This window comes from Sander lucioperca, chromosome 9, assembly GCF_008315115.2.
Source record: "Sander lucioperca isolate FBNREF2018 chromosome 9, SLUC_FBN_1.2, whole genome shotgun sequence".
NCBI lineage: Eukaryota > Metazoa > Chordata > Actinopteri > Perciformes > Percidae > Sander > Sander lucioperca.
The window spans coordinates 4,442,766-4,463,134 of record NC_050181.1 but is presented as its reverse complement, the minus strand read 5'-3'; the positions used below and the strand labels follow the sequence as shown (position 1 = coordinate 4,463,134).

At 39.2% G+C, this 20,369-nt stretch overlaps 2 protein-coding genes across 11 annotated transcripts; one reads left to right on the top strand and one right to left on the bottom strand.

Moving 5' to 3' along the window:
• The first annotated feature begins 3,229 nt into the window (after positions 1-3,229).
• LOC116045827 (serine/threonine-protein kinase MAK-like) lies at positions 3,230-14,578 on the top strand. 8 transcript variants are annotated; one of them, XM_036005108.1, is made up of 15 exons: positions 3,230-3,329; positions 3,401-3,663; positions 4,707-4,761; positions 5,977-6,098; positions 7,226-7,308; positions 7,599-7,731; positions 8,665-8,788; positions 9,490-9,657; positions 10,268-10,582; positions 10,677-10,858; positions 10,939-11,060; positions 11,442-11,552; positions 13,164-13,283; positions 13,650-13,727; positions 13,830-14,578. In XM_036005108.1, the coding sequence occupies exons 2-15, from the start codon at positions 3,491-3,493 to the stop codon at positions 13,973-13,975; spliced, it is 1,932 nt and encodes a 643-aa protein (XP_035861001.1). In that variant the 5' UTR covers positions 3,230-3,329; positions 3,401-3,490; the 3' UTR covers positions 13,976-14,578. The 8 variants fall into 8 exon arrangements, with proteins under 8 accessions (XP_035861001.1, XP_035860999.1, XP_031149578.1 ...); XM_036005106.1 differs by having other exon boundaries at positions 8,665-8,836; positions 13,650-13,707; positions 13,828-14,578; XM_031293718.2 differs by having other exon boundaries at positions 8,665-8,836.
• LOC116045830 (transmembrane protein 14C-like) lies at positions 14,197-20,328 on the bottom strand. 3 transcript variants are annotated; one of them, XM_031293723.2, is made up of 5 exons: positions 20,086-20,328; positions 15,951-16,042; positions 15,031-15,132; positions 14,863-14,950; positions 14,197-14,525 (listed from the first exon to the last, which is right to left on the bottom strand). In XM_031293723.2, the coding sequence occupies exons 2-5, from the start codon at positions 16,024-16,026 to the stop codon at positions 14,471-14,473; spliced, it is 321 nt and encodes a 106-aa protein (XP_031149583.1). In that variant the 5' UTR covers positions 16,027-16,042; positions 20,086-20,328; the 3' UTR covers positions 14,197-14,470. The 3 variants fall into 3 exon arrangements, with proteins under 3 accessions (XP_031149583.1, XP_031149582.1, XP_031149584.1); XM_031293722.2 differs by having other exon boundaries at positions 15,951-16,035; XM_031293724.2 differs by lacking the exon at positions 14,197-14,525 and adding an exon at positions 14,583-14,717 and having other exon boundaries at positions 15,951-16,035.
• Between the last annotated feature and the right edge of the window lie 41 nt (positions 20,329-20,369).

Below are 20,369 nucleotides of genomic sequence, written 5' to 3'. Positions count from 1 at the left end.
CCATCTTACCGTAAGTAACCAAAAGCACAACCTTGGGAAAAAACGCGACTATCCGCTGCGCAGACAGTCAACAATCTGACTGCACAGTTGTTAGGTGCAATGCACGGCACGTCATGCTACTACAGTATGGCCATTTCGAGAATGCTGGTCATGATTTTCATTCTTCACATTTCATGCCTGCATGCCTAAAGACACTAGGCTACTGCACTGTAGACAGTTAACCTTCTCTTTATTATCAGACTAATGACACCAAATTATATTTCTTTATAGGCTAATAAAAATGTATCTAATACTTATTTCTAATAAAATGACAAGCCTTTTGAAAATGGAATAGGGACCTACATTCAAAGTAATAAGTAGCCTAGTATATTTTAACACTGAGATGTATTACCAGACTAATTTTCACATATTCATAATATAGGCCTAACGTCTTTATATCAGCCTTTTGATTAATTCTTTTTTAGGACTATCAATATGAGGTCTTCTAAATTCCAATAATCCGAGTGTCATTAATCAAATCTCTAAATATACAAGACCTATTTTGAGCCTCGAGCAGTTCAAGTGTTCCTGTAAATACTAGGCTATGAGAACTAAATATCCGGACTTCAAATTGGGATCCTGGGACCTCTCAAGGGTCCTTGGGTTGGTCTCAGGGAGCTCCATAGGGAAATAAGGAATTATTTCATTTTTACAATCTAAATGCAGTAAACTTTACACACAATAGGCTACATAATTTATAAGAATATTTGGATTCTTTGTTTTGTCTCCCAACAGCAGTCTTCACATACACTGTGACTAGCAACACAATACTGTCTTTTTAGGTGTGTGTGTGTGTGTGTGTGTGCGTGTGTGTGTGTGTGTGTGTGTATGTGTGTATGTGTGTGTGTGTGTGTGTGTGTGTGTGTGTGTGTGGGGAGGGGGGGGGGGTAACTATTTACTGATCGTGGTCCTTTGTGACATGTAGCCTATAATAGAAAAGACGAGTTGTAGGGGCCAATCACAATTTGATGCAAGGTTAAAAACGAACCAGTAGATGGAGCACTTATCTTCAAAATACACGTAGACTACAGAGAAAAGTCAGTGCAGTAGAGCCAAATAACATCCAATATGTCAGATATAGTTATACTTTTCAGTAGGCTAAGCTTTTGGATCAAATAGTAGGCCTATAAGCATTATGTAGTTTTAACATAAATTATTAAACTAATTTCCATCATAACCCAAATCAAGGCTGGGTTGACAACTGTCCCTCAGACACCCTAAAACCCCAGGTTCATGGTATGTCACTTGACTTTTGGTAATGCAAGCCTAATTAATTGTAAATTTGCACCACTTAGGTAGGCTACAACATCAACTAAGCATTATTATTTAATTGTGTCTCCCTATGTGGTAGAAGGACCCTGTGGCAAAATCTGATTTTGATACCTTTATAATTTTATTTTAGTTCATATTGTGGTCAGCTGTGGATATTTTTAAACACATTTTTATGTAAAAAAAAACTTATTATTATAATAATATAATATAAAATATATTATACTTAAAAAAATGTATGTTAAGTTAGATTTTCATCAGGTTTTTACAGGTTACGTTCCACCACTGATAATATTTGTATTACAAAGTATATCACAGTGCATAATATTGTACATATGATTAGTAAATTAGTATGATTTTATTTCATTTTATTTTTAAGTCTCTGCGTTGCCTAGGATACAGGAAGCCACCCTTACAAACGAACAGAGCTGGCAGGCATCTCTCCATCACCGTGTTAATGTTCTTCATCAGCACGTAAATGCCTCTTATGGTAGGTATACTTTAAAAATACTGTAAAGATTTAAGACATAATAAATATTTGGTAAAAAAAACAACTGTCTGTTAGATCATATGGTTGAAAATGAGGGGACACACACATAGACAGTATATAAGAAGGACACACACGGGTAATGTTAGCTAGCTTATTTTTGCTCTTTAGCTGGCTAGCTAGACCCTAGCTATGTAACGTTAGACCTAACGTAACATTAACGTTACTCTAAGTAGCAGGGTTGCTTGTTGTTTTCTAACTAACGTTTGCTTGATAAGGTTTTTCAAAATGGTTCAATATTTTAAAAAAAAACAGCAACTTTGTTTTATAGAAAGGAGAGAGAAAAACGTCAAATTTCAAGTTCTGTATTCAGGTTCATATAATTAGCATAGGTTATATAGCTAGCTAAGCTAAGTTGATATCAAGTATACATTAAAACCCCATCCATATTTCTAAAGCTACCACTTTATAAAGGGCTTATAAAGTGTAACCAGTGAAAGTAACTAAGTAGGCTAGCTACATTTAGGCTACTTAAGTGCTATAGGCTACTTAAGTACAATGTTGCATTTTATTGTGAAGCACTTTGTGATTTTTATCTGTGAAAGGTGCTAATAAATTTTACTTACTTACTTACTTACTTGCTATACTTGTACTTCACCTGAGTATTTCTATTTCCATTCTGCTATTTTATACTTCTACCTAACCACAATCTTCGAGGGAAATATCTATTTGTACTTTTCCTTAAGTCAAATGAATTTGAATACAGGACTTTTGCTTGTAAGAGAGTATTTCTACACTGTGGTATTTCCACTTGTACTAAAAGATCTGAGTACTTCATCCACCGCTGTGTGTAACTAATGACTATTAATGGTTAATATATTATTTACTAATGTTTTATAGATCAGTTTTAAGCCATTAATAAAAAACACTTTTGGGTTGCCAGGCTGTGAGAAATCTGACTGGTGTTTATCCTCCTCTAGCAGATAAAACATGATAAGATAAAACAACAACAGTAAAATAAATGAATAAATAAAACAGTATAAAACAATAAAATAATTCTGAAACACATTAGCATAGCACAGAGACAAAATATAAAAATAATAACCGATAAGTAAGCGTACTGGCAAGAAAATAAATACACTTACTCGAGTTACATGCCTATGTGAATCACTGCTAGTGGGTATGGTATACAAATTCTAGAAAAGACAAAAGAAGAGAGAAACTAATAACCAATAACAAGCCCATTAGTTTGAATTTATAACCCCTTTATACCTTATTACAAAGTGGTGAGAAACTAGTCTACTCTTGCAATAGTTAACCTAGTATTATGTCATTTATAAATACACTGGCCCTAATTTGTGGCCTGTTTTGTGAGCCTGTTTTCTGGCACTCACTTTTAATCACATGTCAACTTTAATCCATTTCCCCTCACAGGAGATCGCCCTTCCTCTGTCAAGGCTTAGCTTAGGATAGGTGAGAAACAGTACAACAGGCAGAATCGACACAGCGTCACTTTTCCACTCTCCCTCGCCAGGTAAACCTCCTACCAATCTGCAGAGAGAAAGGTAAAGGATGAGCGCTCATGTTTTATTTCTGTGTTTCTAGAGTAAAAGCCTTTGAGTAGCCTCACAGTAGCAGCAGGATAGAGCAGCGTAGGGGGCCATTGATCTGTGGAGGGATGTTACTGTGCTTACAATGACCAACTGTTGGACTGGGTGGGCCTGTCAAAGCTCCTCGGTGAAGGAGAGGCAGGGCTCTCTGTGGACGATGAACCGCTACACCACGCTAAAGCAGCTGGGGGATGGCACGTATGGCAGCGTGCTCCTGGGAAAGAGCAACCACACTGGGGAGCTGGTGGCCATTAAGAGGTGAGTGTAGCTCCAGTAAATATGCTAGGGCTATACTGTATTATTTTGTCTTGAAGCATTAAGCCGATTAAACCCTGAGAGACTGCTGCAAGGTGCTTCACGGCTCTAGACTCAAACATGTTGCGTCCTTACGTGGTTCACATGAAAAAAAGAAAAGGTTTGAGTCAAAAGTTTTGCTTTTGTGTGCATCATGTATCATATTTTAGAGTAGATAAGCTGCTGGAATGACAAGATATAGGATTATTTTGACGATCAACAGATGCACAGACACCTTTACTATTGTTATTATTAGTAGTAGTATTGTTACTATATATTGTCATAATGTCCTTATTTGCCTGTAGACCACATTTTAAGGATGAGCTGTTTAAGATCTTTGGAAAGAAATTAATAATAAATGTTTTACGAGGCTCCTTCAGGTACTGTTTGTAAATGTAAGGTTATAGTGCAAGCTGATACTGATGACAGTGAAAGGAGTGAAAGTACATCGCGTAGTGTTTCTGGAGTATGGGGAAGAAAAAAAGAAGAAAGGTTAAAACAGGTTAAGCATGTAAAACATTTCAGTAAAGTACATATTGCAATACACTGTAGACCAGGATGCTGTTTTTACTTCTATTATGGTTGTGATGCAACATTTTTGGAGCCCATAATCACCGTAAAGAAAGCTCTCAAAAGTATTATACAATAGATTTTTATGAAGTGGTTTCCAACACATGCATATTAAATGAAAATTTAAAATTACTACATGATAATAAAAACAGGAGTAACCCAGAGTCTTTGTATTCTGGGCATTTGATCCTTCAAATAAAAAAACTATTTTTTCCATTACATGTGGCTGCCAATGTAAAAAGTTGCTCAATGCTATCTTTATTAGCTCAAATTACGTAGCTCAATATAACTGTTGAAATACATAATATAGATACAAGCCTGATAATGAGACAAAAATACCATTTCATATCTCTGAAAAAAATTGGAGATGTGAGTTTTTAGAGGTCTGGGTCAATATAAACACTTATAGTCAAGCAAATCTGTTGTTTTTTCAACAGGATGAAAAGGAAGTTTTACTCTTGGGATGAGTGTTTGAATCTGAGAGAGGTGAAGGTGAGAATCATTATAGTCAAACAATAAATCCTAACTAGTTGATACAGCAGCTTTTAGATACACGACAGTAAACGAGGAAGATGTCAGCTTCAAAATGTTCTGTCATTTTTAATTGCACTACGTGATAAATTTCTCGATCCACTGAATAAGTGAATGACAAAGTGTTAAATTGATGCTACCTGAGACTATGTATGAAAAGGAACTGACAAACTATTGTTGGCATGTAATGTTTTTTGTACACCAGCCTTTTGGTGATGAGTGAAAAAGCTAATTTCAGGCAGTGTTGAGGCATTTGAGTGTGAGGGTGAAGACAGAATGGACCCAAACGCTAGGCTCAGCAGACAAGTTTATTTAAAGGAGAGGGAAGAGGAAGGAGTGGAGAGGCGGACGCCGGGGACAGGAGAAGGGGCTCTGGGGCTGGAGTAGGATGGAGAGGGAATGCTGAGGGAGACTGTAGGGCTAGGATGGTGAGGGAATGCTGAGGAAGGCTGTAGGGTTAGGATGGTGAGGGAATGCTGAGGGAGACTGTAGGGATAGGATGGTGAGGGAGCTAGCGGGGAATAGGATTGCGAGGGAGCTGGGAATGCGCGGGGGAACCGGGACCAAGGGGGCCGAAGAGGGGGCACTGGAGTCCAGGGCAGATGGGAGTCGAGGTGGAGGGTGGCTGGAAGCTGGAACGAAGGCAGGGCAGTGTAGGAGCAGAGCAGGATGAAGCGGAGAGCCGTGAGAGGGGGACCGAACGGTGAAGCCAGCTGACTGGAGGTACGGGAAGCGAGTGGAGAGAATGACTGCAGAGAGGAGACAAAAGGTTAGCGACAGACAAGGACAGGTAAGTGCAACGTTTTCTTAGAGTGCTTGTGTTAGCATGTCACCAGAATGACTGAAGCAACAATCAAGCGAAGATGATGAGTGGATCCGGGGTTCATATACTGGCTTGATAGTAGATGGCTGGCAGGTGTGTACAGCGGGAGGGGTGATGATGGAATGACGAACAGGTGCGTGTAATCAGCTGGCAGGAGCAGGCAGGAGGAGGGGAACAACACAGGAGACACAGAAAGAGGCAAAACAAACAGAAACTGACAGTGGGAATAAAATGGGCACTGGGAAACAGAAAATAAAACAAAGACTCACAGCCAGCCAACCCCAACCATAACATTTGAGGTAATTTACTACTTACATAATAAGCGGATTCTTAATTACTATATTGTATTTCAGTCACTGAAGAAGCTGAATCATGCCAATGTGGTGAAACTGAAGGAAGTCATCAGAGAAAATGACTACCTCTACTTTGTCTTTGAGTATATGAAAGAAAACCTCTATCAGCTCATGAAAGAAAGGTAAGAACCCATTAGGCACATGCAGGGGCGATTCCAGGATTTTTTTGAATGTGGTGGCACGGGGGGGGGGACCAATAATCAGTCAAGGGGGGGGTCTGGACATTTTATCAGAATACAGCATTGAAAATCTGTAACAACCCAATGTAATTCTGCTAAATAAAACATCACATTCATTATTCATTTCACTTGTTTCATTTTAAACAAATTGTATATCCAAATACAATACACGTTTTCTATAAGCTCAGTCTGCCACTTGTTTCAAAAACAAGTCCCGTGCTGGTTCCATGGTATCAGAATTTTGGATAGTTGTCATGAAAACATTTATTGGTCATGTGACAAGGGCTGGAAAGAATGGCAGAACAGGCAGCTAAGTGACAGTACTCTGATCCAATGGGGGGGGGAGAGCAATCATATTTCACCCTGTGCCCCCCTTCTAGCCCCGCCCCTGAACACATGCATTTATTTCAGTCTTTTACCAGCTGTGTACACACAATTATTTTTGTGGTAAAATTCTGCAGCATGTTTTTAAAAAAAAAAAAAAAATTGTATTACCATTGGGAATGTGAGAATTATTTGCGTCAGATTGAGTCATCATGTGTCGGTCTTTGTTTTTACAGAAACATGTTGTTCCCTGAGTCAGTCGTCAGAAACATGACATTTCAGATATTACAGGGACTGTCCTTTATTCATAAACATGGTAGGTGACTTCAGCAAGGCTTTTCAGTATTAACTGAAGAAAAACTGACTCTGCTGTCTTTTCTGTCTTATATAATGCTGTGTTATCAAGCTGTCAGCACTGTCCTAGAATAAATAATTTTGTAATAAAGTAAACAAAAAAAACCATATCTAAACTTGAAAAGTACATGAAAGCTGGATGGTTGATAAGACATCAGGCATCACAGGATTTTCTCTAGCCAAAAATGACTCACTTCTTCTGTGAGAAGAGGAGGTGTAAGTGGTCTAAAGCTTATCTGAACAGGTTTTTCTCTTTTCTATCAGCACAGTTTTTAGTGCTAGTGGGTGCTAGTGTCATTTTCACTTTAATAAGGCATGCATATTTGCAAAGTGTTTTTTTCTTTATCCCCTCTTTCTTTCTTTTGTCTTTTACCACTTTTCCCCGCTGCCAGGGAAGATAAGATGTTTTCTGAAAATGAGATAAGGAACATTCTGTTCCAAGTATTGTCTGGCTTAGCATTTGTGCATAAGCACGGTAAGATACTTCTGTTGCCTTTGCTTTTCATTTCCAAGGCTTGGCTTGACTGTGCTTTCTCAGGTTAAAACATCTTTTTTTATGATGTTTTAACTCTGTGTTTCAGAACTTTAAAAATTGGATCAAATTGTGATGCATCAATAGAGTTACAATATAAGTACTAAAAGTGGTAGTGGTTGTGATAGTGGTAGAAACTTAAAGGCAATAACAATTTTGTTTGAGAAAATAATGCAAATCTAGACAAATATCAGCATCAGCACATGTTTATTTGACTGTCTCATGTTTTTCAGGGTATTTCCATCGTGATATGAAACCAGAGAACTTGCTCTGCATGGGCCCAGAGCTGGTTAAGATTGCTGATTTTGGACTAGCCAGAGAAATCCGCTCGCAGCCACCTTACACTGATTATGTGTCCACAAGATGGTGAGACTAATTTATCTACAAGATAATATCAGGGCAATGTACAAGTCTTTCCTGTAGATGATATACATAACAAGTTATGATGGATGTTGTTGATCTGCAGCCTGACCTGAATCAAACTTACAGTAACAACGGCTGTAATATCACTTATCATAACTGTATTTTGAGATTATTGGGGATCAGTCGGCTGGTATCCTCTATTTATACTACATAATAACATTAATGTACTGTCTGCTACTATCAACTTCAATGTTAATCTTATGTCATACTTCATATCATCAACATTTGTTTAATGTATTCATGCATTCAGCTTGTGGTGCAAACAGCAGTGAAGAATTTCATTTAGAAAATTCAACAGCGAACTCTTCCTTTAAAACACCTTACTTTTGATAATCCAACAAGCTGTCAAAAATTTCATTGGGAACATTTCTTCACAGAAAATAGTTCCAATTAAAATAACAGTGATGTCTGTAGATTATCCAGAGCAACCAGGATGTAGTTTCTGGAAAGAGATGCCACATGTTGAATTCTTTAAAAAAAAAAAAAAAAAAAAAAATATATATATATATATATAAAATTTAAAGATTTTTTTTTTTTCTGTAAGTATCATAAAGAAAAAATACCTTCATTGTATTGGGGTGAAAGCAAATACTGTATCTCAGAGACAGACTTCTTAAAACCTGGACAAACCAAACAAATACTATCTTGCTGGCTAGATACCACTATTAGTAGCCTAAGTGAGAAAATATGCTCTCAATAATCAATGCAGTGGCTCTCATTAGTTGCTAGTGAGAGACACAAACATGTATTCTGTGTACGATAAGATGAAATAAGAACATTAACAAAAAAAGAGTAATTTAACAAGAGAGAGCAAGAGTAGAGTTAAATCACTGTATGCAAATGTTTCATAAATATCCTCCCATGCTGTTCTGACAGGTACCGAGCCCCAGAGGTTCTGCTAAAGTCTAATTCCTACAGCTCACCCATCGACATCTGGGCCATGGGATGTATCATGGCGGAGCTCTACACACTCAGACCCCTGTTCCCTGGGAACAGCGAGGTGGATGAGATCTTTAAGATCTGTCAGGTGCTGGGAACGCTGAAGAAGGTGAACCATCACAACAAGGTGTCATATGTTGTGGTCCTGCTGACGACGTTCCTCTTCAGGGATTGCTCTGGTGCTGCAGGAAATTGTGCCAGATGTATGTCTTTTCGCCGATGTCCGTTTTCTTCCGCTTTCTTTGTGTTGGAATTTTAAACTCCGGTTGATTTATGAGGACTATGGTTAACTGCTCCTCAGATCTCTGCAGGGTAAATCCAGACAGCTAGCTAGACTATCCTGTCCAATCTGAGTTTTCTGTTGCACTACTAAATCAACTTTTGAACGTACACATGTTCCACCAAAACAAGTTCCTTCCCGAGGCTTTTTTGCAGCGGCTCCAGGCAGAGCTTAGCACTGCCCACGATGATTGTGATTGGTTTAAAGAAATGCCAATAAACCAGAGAACGTTTTTCTCCCATCCCGGAATGCTGTGTGGACTAGCCAGACCCTCCTCCGCAGCGCTGTGGAGGAAGGTCTGGCAATGCGAGACTATCGTGGATGTAACCAACCAGAATCTCTTAAATCATAGTGACAGCCTCTCGGCTTGGGCCCTTGTCATTCTATGATGCTAACATTACAAGCTATTTAATCTCATTTCTTTTCTTTTGTTGTGAAGGTTTTGTGACACATTTGTTTTCTCTTGTCTCTTACAACATCAGTCAGACTGGCCTGAGGGCTACAACCTGGCCACCTCAATGAACTTCCGCTTCCCAAAGTGCGTCCCCACCAGCCTCAGATCCCTGATCCCAAATGCCAGCAACGAGGCGATCACACTGATGAAAGACATGCTGCAGTGGGACCCTGAGAAAAGACCAAGTGCTGCTCAGGTATATTTAAAACTCATTGAGTTTGAACATAGATTGGTTGGAATAAACATACATAAGATGACCGGGAAGACATTATTTTGAGATGACTGTTTGCAGAGTAACACAAGTGAATGCTTTTATCCTGAGCACCTTTGAGTACTTTGTGAGAGCATGGGATGGGAGGCCCAAGTAGGAATCGGTCAGCTTACCTTGGCTGTAATTAATACCGACTTGACATCTGTGTGTACTACTGAAGCAATGCACATCCACTGACTTCATTAAAAGTGTGAGACAGACACTGATCATTATGAAAGCTTTTGAACTACTGCTGAAGCTTGACAATTACAAAAAAATGAGTTTCCAGTGCTCTACATAATTTATGAATTTACTTTACAGCTTTTAGCACTATGATAAATGTGCAGTGGTGGTTTGTTTCATTAGTCCTTTACAAGATATATCTTGCATTATATTCCATGTCCTATAAACAAGAACCCATGTCTATGTTCTTGTAAGCCCTATTATTTTTGCTATTGCTCCATTTTGTACATATTGTTTTAAATTTTTCTGTATATTTTTCCCATTTTTAATATGTTGTTTACCTTGCAAGGTATTTGTACTGTTTGTGTTACAGGTTCTACGGTATCCATACTTCCATGTCGGCCAGGCACTCAGTGCTCCTCTGAAGTACTCAGAGCAGCACAAGGCTCAGGCAAAGATATCCGAGGCGGCTGCAGAAACAAAGCCTCTGTCCCTCTGTAGGACGGACATAGAGTCCGGCGATCCAAGTAGGACACAGACCTGCAGCCAATCTCTCCACCAGCCCCTTCAGCAGATACTTTTACCTCAGGACAACATGGAGCAAAGCACAAAACAAGAAATGTGTTCCACCATGCTGACAGAGGGGCAGCAGGAACCTTTCAGCCTGGTGAAAGACAGCTGGCAGGCTGTAAGTATCACTCAACAACAGCTGCTAAATGTCAGAATGGGACCTTCTTGGGGCTTACAGAACTTTATTTTGTCTTTGTATGTTCATTTTAAAGCCTACAGGAGCAAAGAATGGCATAACTGGAGTGAGGACAGGACGTCGACGGTGGGGCCAGACGTCTTTCAGGTCCGTGGACAGCTGGGACGATGGTGAGGACGCAGACGCTGGAGTCTCCATCTCCAAAAAAACCACCATCAGCTCTCTGAAGGACAGGACACTGGAGGGACCTAGCTGTCGGTTAGAACTCTTCATTTTCATGTTGAAGATGTGTTTTCATCACAGTTGTGAAAAAAATACAATATTAAGTTTTTGTCTAGATTTCCTGAGTCAAAGAACAACACGGGAGCAAAACTGCAGAGCAACAGCGGGCTGAACAGAGCTTATTCCATCACCTCGTCTGCCAAGCAACACTACCTCCGCCAGTCCAGATATCTGCCTGGTGAGAAACAATGATCTACTGTATCACAAAAATCACATCAACAGTTTCCTTGGCCTCTGCAAAACCTTTGATTTCCTCTGCCTCACCCGAGGAGTGTTAAGTGTACATTTCTTTGTTTATTTATGTAGTTTCACAGTGAAGCCAAAAACTATACTCTAAACACTAAAATTAAAAAAACACTAATAACACAAACATTCTGAGAAAAATTAAGAAATGAATTATACATTTATGTGATATTAAAAAGTGGATCTCTGCCTTAAACCAGTAAAAAAAAAAAAGAGAGGTAAAGACCAACAGACAAAAGTCCTTATCCCATCTGGGCAAATTGTTGTGATAGCTCAGTTACAGTGAGTTCATTCTAAACTGTTTTGTCCTTTTCAGGCATAAATCCAAAATACAACTCCTCAGTAGGAGGCCAGGTTGTCAGCAGAAACCTTTGGGGCAGCTCGTGTTTAACCAGAGGACAGATGCTGGAGTTTATTCTAAATAAAGGTAAGAAAGACTTGAGGACACACGTGTAGCGCCAATAGCTGTTTAAAAGAGCAGGTCAGATCAATTTTGCAGTGTAAAATAATACAATGAATTAATAGATATGCTAGTAAGGGAATCAACCTTATTTTTGGTCAAGTATTAGCAACAAAATGTACTTAAAATATCAAAATACTCAGAATGCAGTGTCTACTGTCAGTGTTATACTATTATATTATTGGATCAGTATTGTAAAGTCTTAATTTAAAAATAACTTTAGCTCCTAAATAAATAAAGTGAAGTAAAAAGTAGAATATTTCTCTCTGAAATGTAATGAAGTAGAAGTATAAAGCAGCATAAAATGGCAATACTTATACAATAAGTAAAGTGCCTCAAAATTGTATTTGAGTAAATGTACTTACTTAATGTACTTAGTTATTTTCCACCACTGGATCCTGGTGTAATATTTCTAATTCCCTCTGACCTGATGCAGCAAACCAGTCCTGTCTGATATTTCAGCAGTGTAAAATGCCATTAATTATTTGAAAATACAATAATTTCACACAGGTTTTAAAGTAACATGACATCATTTTTTCAAGTTCCCAACAACTCTATTATGATTTACTGTTTTTATCACTCAATCCCCGGGTAGGGAAGGCAAATAGAATTTTGTAACTACAGCAGCTAATTACAGCATCAAACTGATAACATCAGTGTTGCAACCAGTTTTTATCTATTCTGTGCTGAAAAGAGGAAAGCAGTAATATTCACAAGTCGCCCCGGGTGACATATATGACTCACCCGCCACACAAAAAGCATGTATTCCTTTTCTCTACATGAGAGTATGAAGCAGCCAGACCTAAATTATACCTAACGTCCTTCCAAGATGTCGACTGGAAAAAACACTTCAGATTTCCTGTTTTCTTGTGTTGTTTTCCTCCTACGCTCACCCCTCCTCTTTTCTTTCCATATTGTGCTGTGGTTTTAGATAGAGATTTTGAGTACTTTATTAATCCCAGCAGGATTTTTTTGTTACAGCAGCTTTTAAGCATTTAAGACAAAATAAAAAAGCAAAGAAATACACAATACTTATCAACGAGATACAATACTTATAAACAGTACCTTAAATAAAAAGTGCAGCTTTTTTTTTTTTTTTATACCATACATTAATACATGTGACGTAGACATAGTGCAAGTAGTGGGAAATGAAATGCTGATTATACTGTAAGGTTAGAGTGCAGTTATGGCTCAGATAATTTAATTCTAAAGTGGATGAAAGGCGTATGGCTCAGTCTGTATCACTGTTTAGTCCGTTAGGAGGAAGTGTGAGGCTTCACCTCCTCACCCCCTTGCCCTGACTCCTGACACAGAGGCGACTGGTTGCACAGGGAGATGGCAGCTGGCAGGAGGACCTCCTGTAGAGGCCCTTGTCTCCGCTCAAAAGACTCTCTGAAATTTAGGAGCGGTTCACAGAATTAGAGGTGGTCTTTGTGGCTTATGAGGATGTCTCTACCTCGCTGTCAGTTGGAGATAACTGACATTGTTGAAATCTCAAGATGAAGCAATTAAAAAGTAACGAAAAAGTAATGACATCAGTGGAGTGGTTTACATCGCTTTCTTCATTGTCCTTTCCAGACTCCTTCATGAGCCACTCCAACAACCCAAACAAAACACACATGTCACCTTTACAGAAGACTGAAACAAGAGCCGCTAGACAGAGGATTACACTGGCACCTATAGGAGACACCTCTGCTAGTGAGTCACAACAGGAGAACTTTTTTATTTTCTCAGACAGAATAATGGTTGAGTCAGACCTTTCTTGGTTCAGTGTTGCCTGGTACTAATCAAGTTGGATGGTACAGGAAGCTACTGTTGTGTGTTTGGAGAGCAGTTTCTTCATGAGTACACTTCTTTAACTTTATCTTCCATTATACTTTAACAAAAGCGCCCCCTGGAGTTCAAAAGGAGTCAATGTCTTCCTTATAGATAGACGTGTCTGAGAGGATTGTGACTGAAGGGGCTTTCAAGGATTTTTTTTTTTTTTACCAGTACTATCAGACCCTGATAGTGTCATGTGTTTCAACCTGAATTTGTATACACTTTCTTCTGTGAATCTTGTAGTTGATCTAAGAGTTGAGTCTAAAATAAAGTCATCCAAGAGCAAGACCTCCTCAAATAAACTGCTGCTCTCAAATGAAGGTAAAGATAAATCTGCCCCATGAGCACAAGAAATGCAGCTTTACATCGCGTTCCGAGTTTAGCCTGAACACACTTTCCTTCTCTCTCACGATGATTTCCCAGAATATGAAGGGTGGAGGAGCAGATCTCTGAATCCTCAGAACCCTGGATCCAGCGTTACAGGGAAGAACACCTTTTCAAGGAGCACAAACACCCAGCCAGTGCACGGACGAGTAGACTGGACTGCCAAATACGGAGGCCACCAGTAGCAGTCCACTCTGCTCCACCAGTGACTCATGGGAAAAGTTCCCACGGCACTTTAGCCAAGAAATACAGACTTCAGAGGAGAAGTGTTTCTTGCTAGTCTGTTGTAACATGTGACATGCTATTAAAAAATTGTTCAGTGTTGTACAAGTGTCCCATAACTTCTATGGTCAGTGTTTTTTTTGTTTTGTTTTTTTTATATAGTAGAAATGAAATAAAGTAATTATTTCTTTATCAAAGTAGGTACATTTATTGTTTTACAGCAGCAGATAATTTACAAGCTCACATCACCTAACTGTATACAAATGTACTTTATTTTCTTGTACCCTTTCCTTAAAATTATTTATATCACATTTTTTATACAGAACCAGACTGTATTAGAAAACCACATCAAGGGAATGTTTGCGAATGAAGAGTAGGTGGGAGCACAAATGAGATTTTTTTTTTTATGTCAAAAATGTGTACACACAGAAAAGGTATATTTAGATATTTTCATTTTTTCATTTATGTGGTTTCCTCTGCATTCCAGTGATGATTTTTACCAGCATTAGTCCACTGAAAAGAAACATTTATATCAGGATATGGTAAATAAAGGACTGAAAAGTAAATGTGTTTATTTCTGATTGTCTCAGGTTTATGAAAGCAAATGTCTACAGTCCACATGGTGCAGAATGTTGTAAATGTTTATGTTTACCTTGTTCAGCTTTGTTGTCCTTGTTTTTAGCCATATGTCTTTCTGTTTATGTACTTTAAAAGCAACAATGAGCTGGAGTCAGATGTCTTGTATGCGTTCACACTTACTTGGCCATTAAAGCTGGTTGTGTTACTAAATGATTATACCAGAAACAGTCAGAGGGAAAGTAAAATCTGAAAAGAAGGAATTGTGTATTACCTTGCTAAAGTCATTAAACCAGCTGGCATGAACTTCCATGAGTTGAGAAATCTCAGTCCCATCACCACAGCCAGAGTTCCCGAGGTGCCTGCAGGGAAACAGTTGTTGCCATGTGTTTGTGAAAGCTGCAGCTGGACTGTCACCGTTTAACAAACTTAATTTGCTTACCTAGTGAAAGCCAGACATTCTTGGAATTTCGAGATGCCAGATAAGCACCGACTGCAGCCAGCAGGCCGAACAAGAGCCCTGCAGCTAGGGAGGCGACGCTGCCTGTGGAGGAAACACAGTTAGCTTTTATTTTGAAATCAACACTTGATTAAATTTAATGGATTTGTCCACCTCATTTATATTAAAAAGGCCTCTCAATATAACGCAATACAATTCAACAGCACCACAAACCTCCTAAATGACCTCAAAGTTTAATTTTTAAAAAAGTGAACATTAGAGCTTTCAAGAAGGTAGGATTTATTGCTATTACTATTTTGATAACTGTCATTTTTAACATGTCATGGTTCCAGCTTCACAAATGTGAAGATTAGCTCCTTTACATTGTGATTATTATTATTTTTCAATAATTATTAAATTAATAATTAAAGAATTCTAGACTATTGGTACTATACGCCAAACAATCAATTGATAAAACAAGAAAATAATCAGTAGATTAATCCGTAATGAAAATAATCATTAGTTGCAGTCCTATACAAACTAGTTAATAAATTAGCCTCAACTAACATACGTTACAGCAGTAAAATCCTGCTTTTACAATAAAATCAATTTTATTGGTCATGTCATGTTAATGCATGAGTAATAATAATCAAAAGATATATTAGTCACAGGGCCATTTTTCTGCATTACTTTTAATACGTTAAGTACAATTTCCTGATTATACCTAGCTAACGTTAGCTACATACGTTTACTAAATATTTTCAATGCAGGTCTTTTACTTGTAACAGAGTATTTTTTTACAGTGTGGTATTAGTACTTTTACGGTTACCTAAGGATCTGACTCATAGGTTGTATATAAAGAGAGCTGAATACTTCCTCCACCACTGTATATCTAGCTAGTTATATCGCTGTGTTTTCCTTACCTGCTTTCACGTAACCTATGATTCCTCCTGCTGACACCAGAGCAGCATAGCTGAACCCAACCCAGTCTACAGCCATGTCAGGAGGCTAGAGTAAATCACCAACAGTTTACCAGAACTTGTCAACAGTTAAAACAGTTAATAATGGCGACAAAGTCAATAATCAGAGATACAGCGCTACACGCCCCTCTGTGCTCCCTTCAGAGCAATCACCCATTCATAATCCCATAACCACCGTGTCTGTCCCCCGACTGAGACCGTTTAAACATAACGCTAACAAAAGAGGTGCTATACTAAACAACCTAATTGGAATTAAAACAACCACTGCAACGATAGAACAGAATAGGAAAATCAAATGTGGACTATTAAATATTAGATCTCTGTCATCGAAAGCATTATTGGTAAACGAATTGATATCAGATAACCACATTGATTTATTCTGCCTCACCGAAACCTGGCTGGGCCATGACGAATATGTTAGTTTAAACGAAGCCACTCCTCCCAGTCATAATAATACCCAAATTCCACGAGGCTCAGGCCGAGGAGGGGGAGTTGCAGCCATATTTGACTCGAGCCTGTTAATTAATCCTAAACCTAAACTAAATTATAACTCGTTTGAAAGCCTTGTTCTTAATCTTCAACACCCAACATGGAAAACAGTACAGCCAATTATATTCGTTGTTGTTTACCGAGCACCAGGTCCATATTCTGAGTTTTTATCTGAATTCTCAGAGTTTTTATCATGCGTAGTCCTTCAATCAGACAAAGTACTTATTGTAGGTGATTTTAATATCCATGTGGACATTGAGAGCAATAGCCTTAGTACTGCTTTCAATTCACTGCTAGATTCTATTGGTTTCAGTCAGAGGGTGCACGAGGCCACGCACTGTTTTAACCACACCCTCGACCTTGTGCTAGAATATGGCATCAAAATTGACGATTTAATAGTATTTCCGCAGAATCCTTTATTATCAGACCATTTTTTAATAACTTTCGAATTCCTACTACCAGACTATACGAAATTAAATAAAAGTTTCTACACTAGATGCTTATCTGACAGTGCTATAGCTAAATTTAAGGAAGCTATTCCAACAGCACTTAACTCAATGTCATGCCTTAATATAACAGAGGACTGTTATGTTAACTCTAGTCCCTCCCAACTTGATAACTTTGTAGACGCTGCTACGGCCTGCCTACGGACTACTTTAGACTCGGTTGCTCCTCTCAAAAAGAAGATGATGAAGGAAAGGAAACTAGCACCTTGGTATAACTCCCAAACTCGCAAATTAAAACAAATCTCACGAAAACTTGAAAGTAAATGGCGTTCCACCAAACTGGAAGAATCTCGTGTGGATTGGCAAGATAGTCTAAAAAATTATAGGAGGGCCCTCAGAAATGCCAGATCAGACTACTACTCAATACTAATAGAAGAAAATAAGAACAATCCAAGGTTTCTTTTCAGCACTGTAGCCAGGCTGACAGATAGTCACAGCTCTGTTGAGCCATCTATTCCTATAGCTCTGAGCAGTGATGACTTCATGACCTTTTTTAATGATAAAATTATAACAATTAGAGAAAAAATTCATCACCTTCTGCCCACAGCTTCCAACGACTCACCATTGGGCGCAGGAGGGCTAGAGAGAACGATAAGACCTGATACTTATTTAGACGGCTTTTATCCTTTAGACCTCCAACAATTAATGTTAAGGGTCTCTTCAGCTAAGCCAACTACCTGTCTCTTAGACCCCATTCCAACGAAGCTACTTAAAGAAGCACTACCCGTGGTCAACACCACATTACCAGATACGATCAATATGTCCTTATTAACGGGTCACGTACCGCAGTCTTTTAAAGTAGCTGTGATAAAACCTATTCTGAAAAAACCCACCCTCGACCCTGAGGTCTTAGCCAACTATAGACCTATATCTAACCTCCCGTTTCTCTCCAAAATCCTTGAGAAGGTAGTCGCTAATCAATTGTGTGACTTTCTGCACAGAAATAGTCTATTTGAAGACTTTCAGTCAGGATTTAGAATGCATCATAGCACAGAGACGGCACTGGTGAAAATCACTAACGACCTTCTAACTGCTGCTGACAAAGGACTTGTCTCCATACTTGTCTTATTAGATCTTAGTGCTGCATTCGACACTATTGACCATACCATCCTCTTACAGAGACTGGAACATTTAGTTGGCATTAAAGGAATCGCACTAAGCTGGTTTAAGTCCTATTTTTCTGAGCGATCCCAATTTGTTAATATTAACGATAAACCATCCAAATACGCTAAAGTTAGCCATGGCGTTCCTCAAGGCTCAGTGCTTGGACCAATTCTATTCTCTTTATATATGCTTCCTCTAGGCAATATTATTAGGAAACACTCAATTAACTTTCACTGTTACGCAGACGACACCCAATTATATCTGTCAATCAAGCCAGACGAAAGCGGTCAGTTAGCTAAACTTCAAGCGTGCATTAAAGATATAAAATCCTGGATGACCCACAATTTTCTGATGTTGAACTCAAACAAAACGGAAGTTATTGTGCTGGGACCCAAGCACCACCGAACTTCATTATCTAAATATATAGCTACCCTAGATGGTATTGCCCTGGCCTCCAGCACTACTGTCAGAAATCTAGGAGTCATTTTTGACCAGGATCTATCCTTTAACGCCCACTTAAAACAAACCTCAAGAACAGCCTTTTTCCATCTTCGTAACATTGCCAAAATCAGGAACATCCTGTCTCAAAACAATGCTGAAAAACTAGTCCATGCATTCGTAACTTCCCGGCTGGACTACTGTAATTCTTTACTATCAGGCTGCTCAAATAAGTCCCTCAAGACCCTCCAGCTGATCCAGAATGCTGCAGCACGTGTTCTGACAAGAACTAACAAAAGAGATCACATTTCTCCTGTATTAGCTTCTCTGCATTGGCTTCCTGTAAAATCCAGGATTGAATTTAAAATCCTTCTCCTGACCTACAAAGCACTAAATGGTCAAGCACCATCATACATAGAAGAGCTTTTAGTACCTTATTGTCCCACTAGAGCACTGCGCTCCCAGAACTCAGAGCTACTTGTGGTTCCTAGAGTCTCTAAAAGTAGAATCGGAGCCAGAGCCTTCAGCTATCAGGCTCCTCTCCTGTGGAACCAGCTCCCAACTTGGGTTCGGGGGGCAGACACCGTCGCCACATTTAAGAATAAACTGAAAACCATCATCTTTGATAAAGCTTATAGTTAGGGAGTGAGGAGTTGCAGCATAGTAGAGTAGAGTAGAGGGAGGCAGGAAGTACAAGCCCGTTCCGGCAGGGGAGAGTACGAGCCCGGTCCAGGGCCCCTCTCTTTAGCCTGCCTCTCTTAGTTATGCTATTATGACTCTAGACTGCTGTGGGAAGCTCCTTCCAAGGACACAATGAGCCGCTCCCTCTTCTCTCTTTTCACTTGTCTCCTTTTGTGTGCATCTTAGTCCCAGAAATGCCTGTTACTAACCTAGCTCTGGGGAGTTTTCTCCCCGGAGTCCCTTTGCTTCTTCTTCACCCAGAACATCGCCTTGGAATTGGGTGGCACCTACACCGGGGTCCTGGGTGCAGCTGACGCTATGGACTTACTACACCCTGCTACGCTCTGCGTTTCCCCGCAGTGTCCGACTGCGTCCTGCCGCGTCCAACCACGTCCACCCAGGCTGCTGTGCCACACTACACCCCGTAACGCCCTGCTGTGCCCTACTATGACATGAACTACTATGACTACCATTGTGATCACTGCTTCACTATCTTTATTATGACTATTATTGCCACCATTCACCACTCCCCCAACTGGTGCCGTCAGACACCGCCTACCAAGAGTCTGGGTCTGTCCGAGGTTTCTTCCTAACAAAAAAGGGAGTTTTTCCTTGCCACTGTCGCAATAGCTACTGCTAATGCTTGCTCTTGAGGCAACCACTGTAATAGTTGGGGCTTCGTAAAGTACAGAGTTTGGTCTAGACCTACTCTATCTGTAAAGTGTCTCGAGATATCTCTTGTTATGATTTGATACTATAAATAAAATTGAATTGAATTGAATTGAAATAACATGCCAATTCTGTTTGCAATTAAATATCACACTAAACGTACTAAAAATAATAAAAACATTTAGTCTTACCTGAATTTATGAAAGTTTAAGCTAGCACCAGTTTGGTTTAGAACCTAGCAACTTCCGAATGTTAACGTTCTGATTATGTCACTTCTGATGTAATTTAACAAAATAAAAGTATGTGAACATTGTTGATTATTTCGTTGTAACTCCGCAGCGTTGTGGAGTTAGGTCTGGCAATCTTATACTATTTATTAGTTAATAACGTATCACTCTTCAACAGTGCCAAAGGACGAAAGTGGTGACCCATAATCGATTCGTGACTATCTTGCCACAAAGACAGCAAATATATC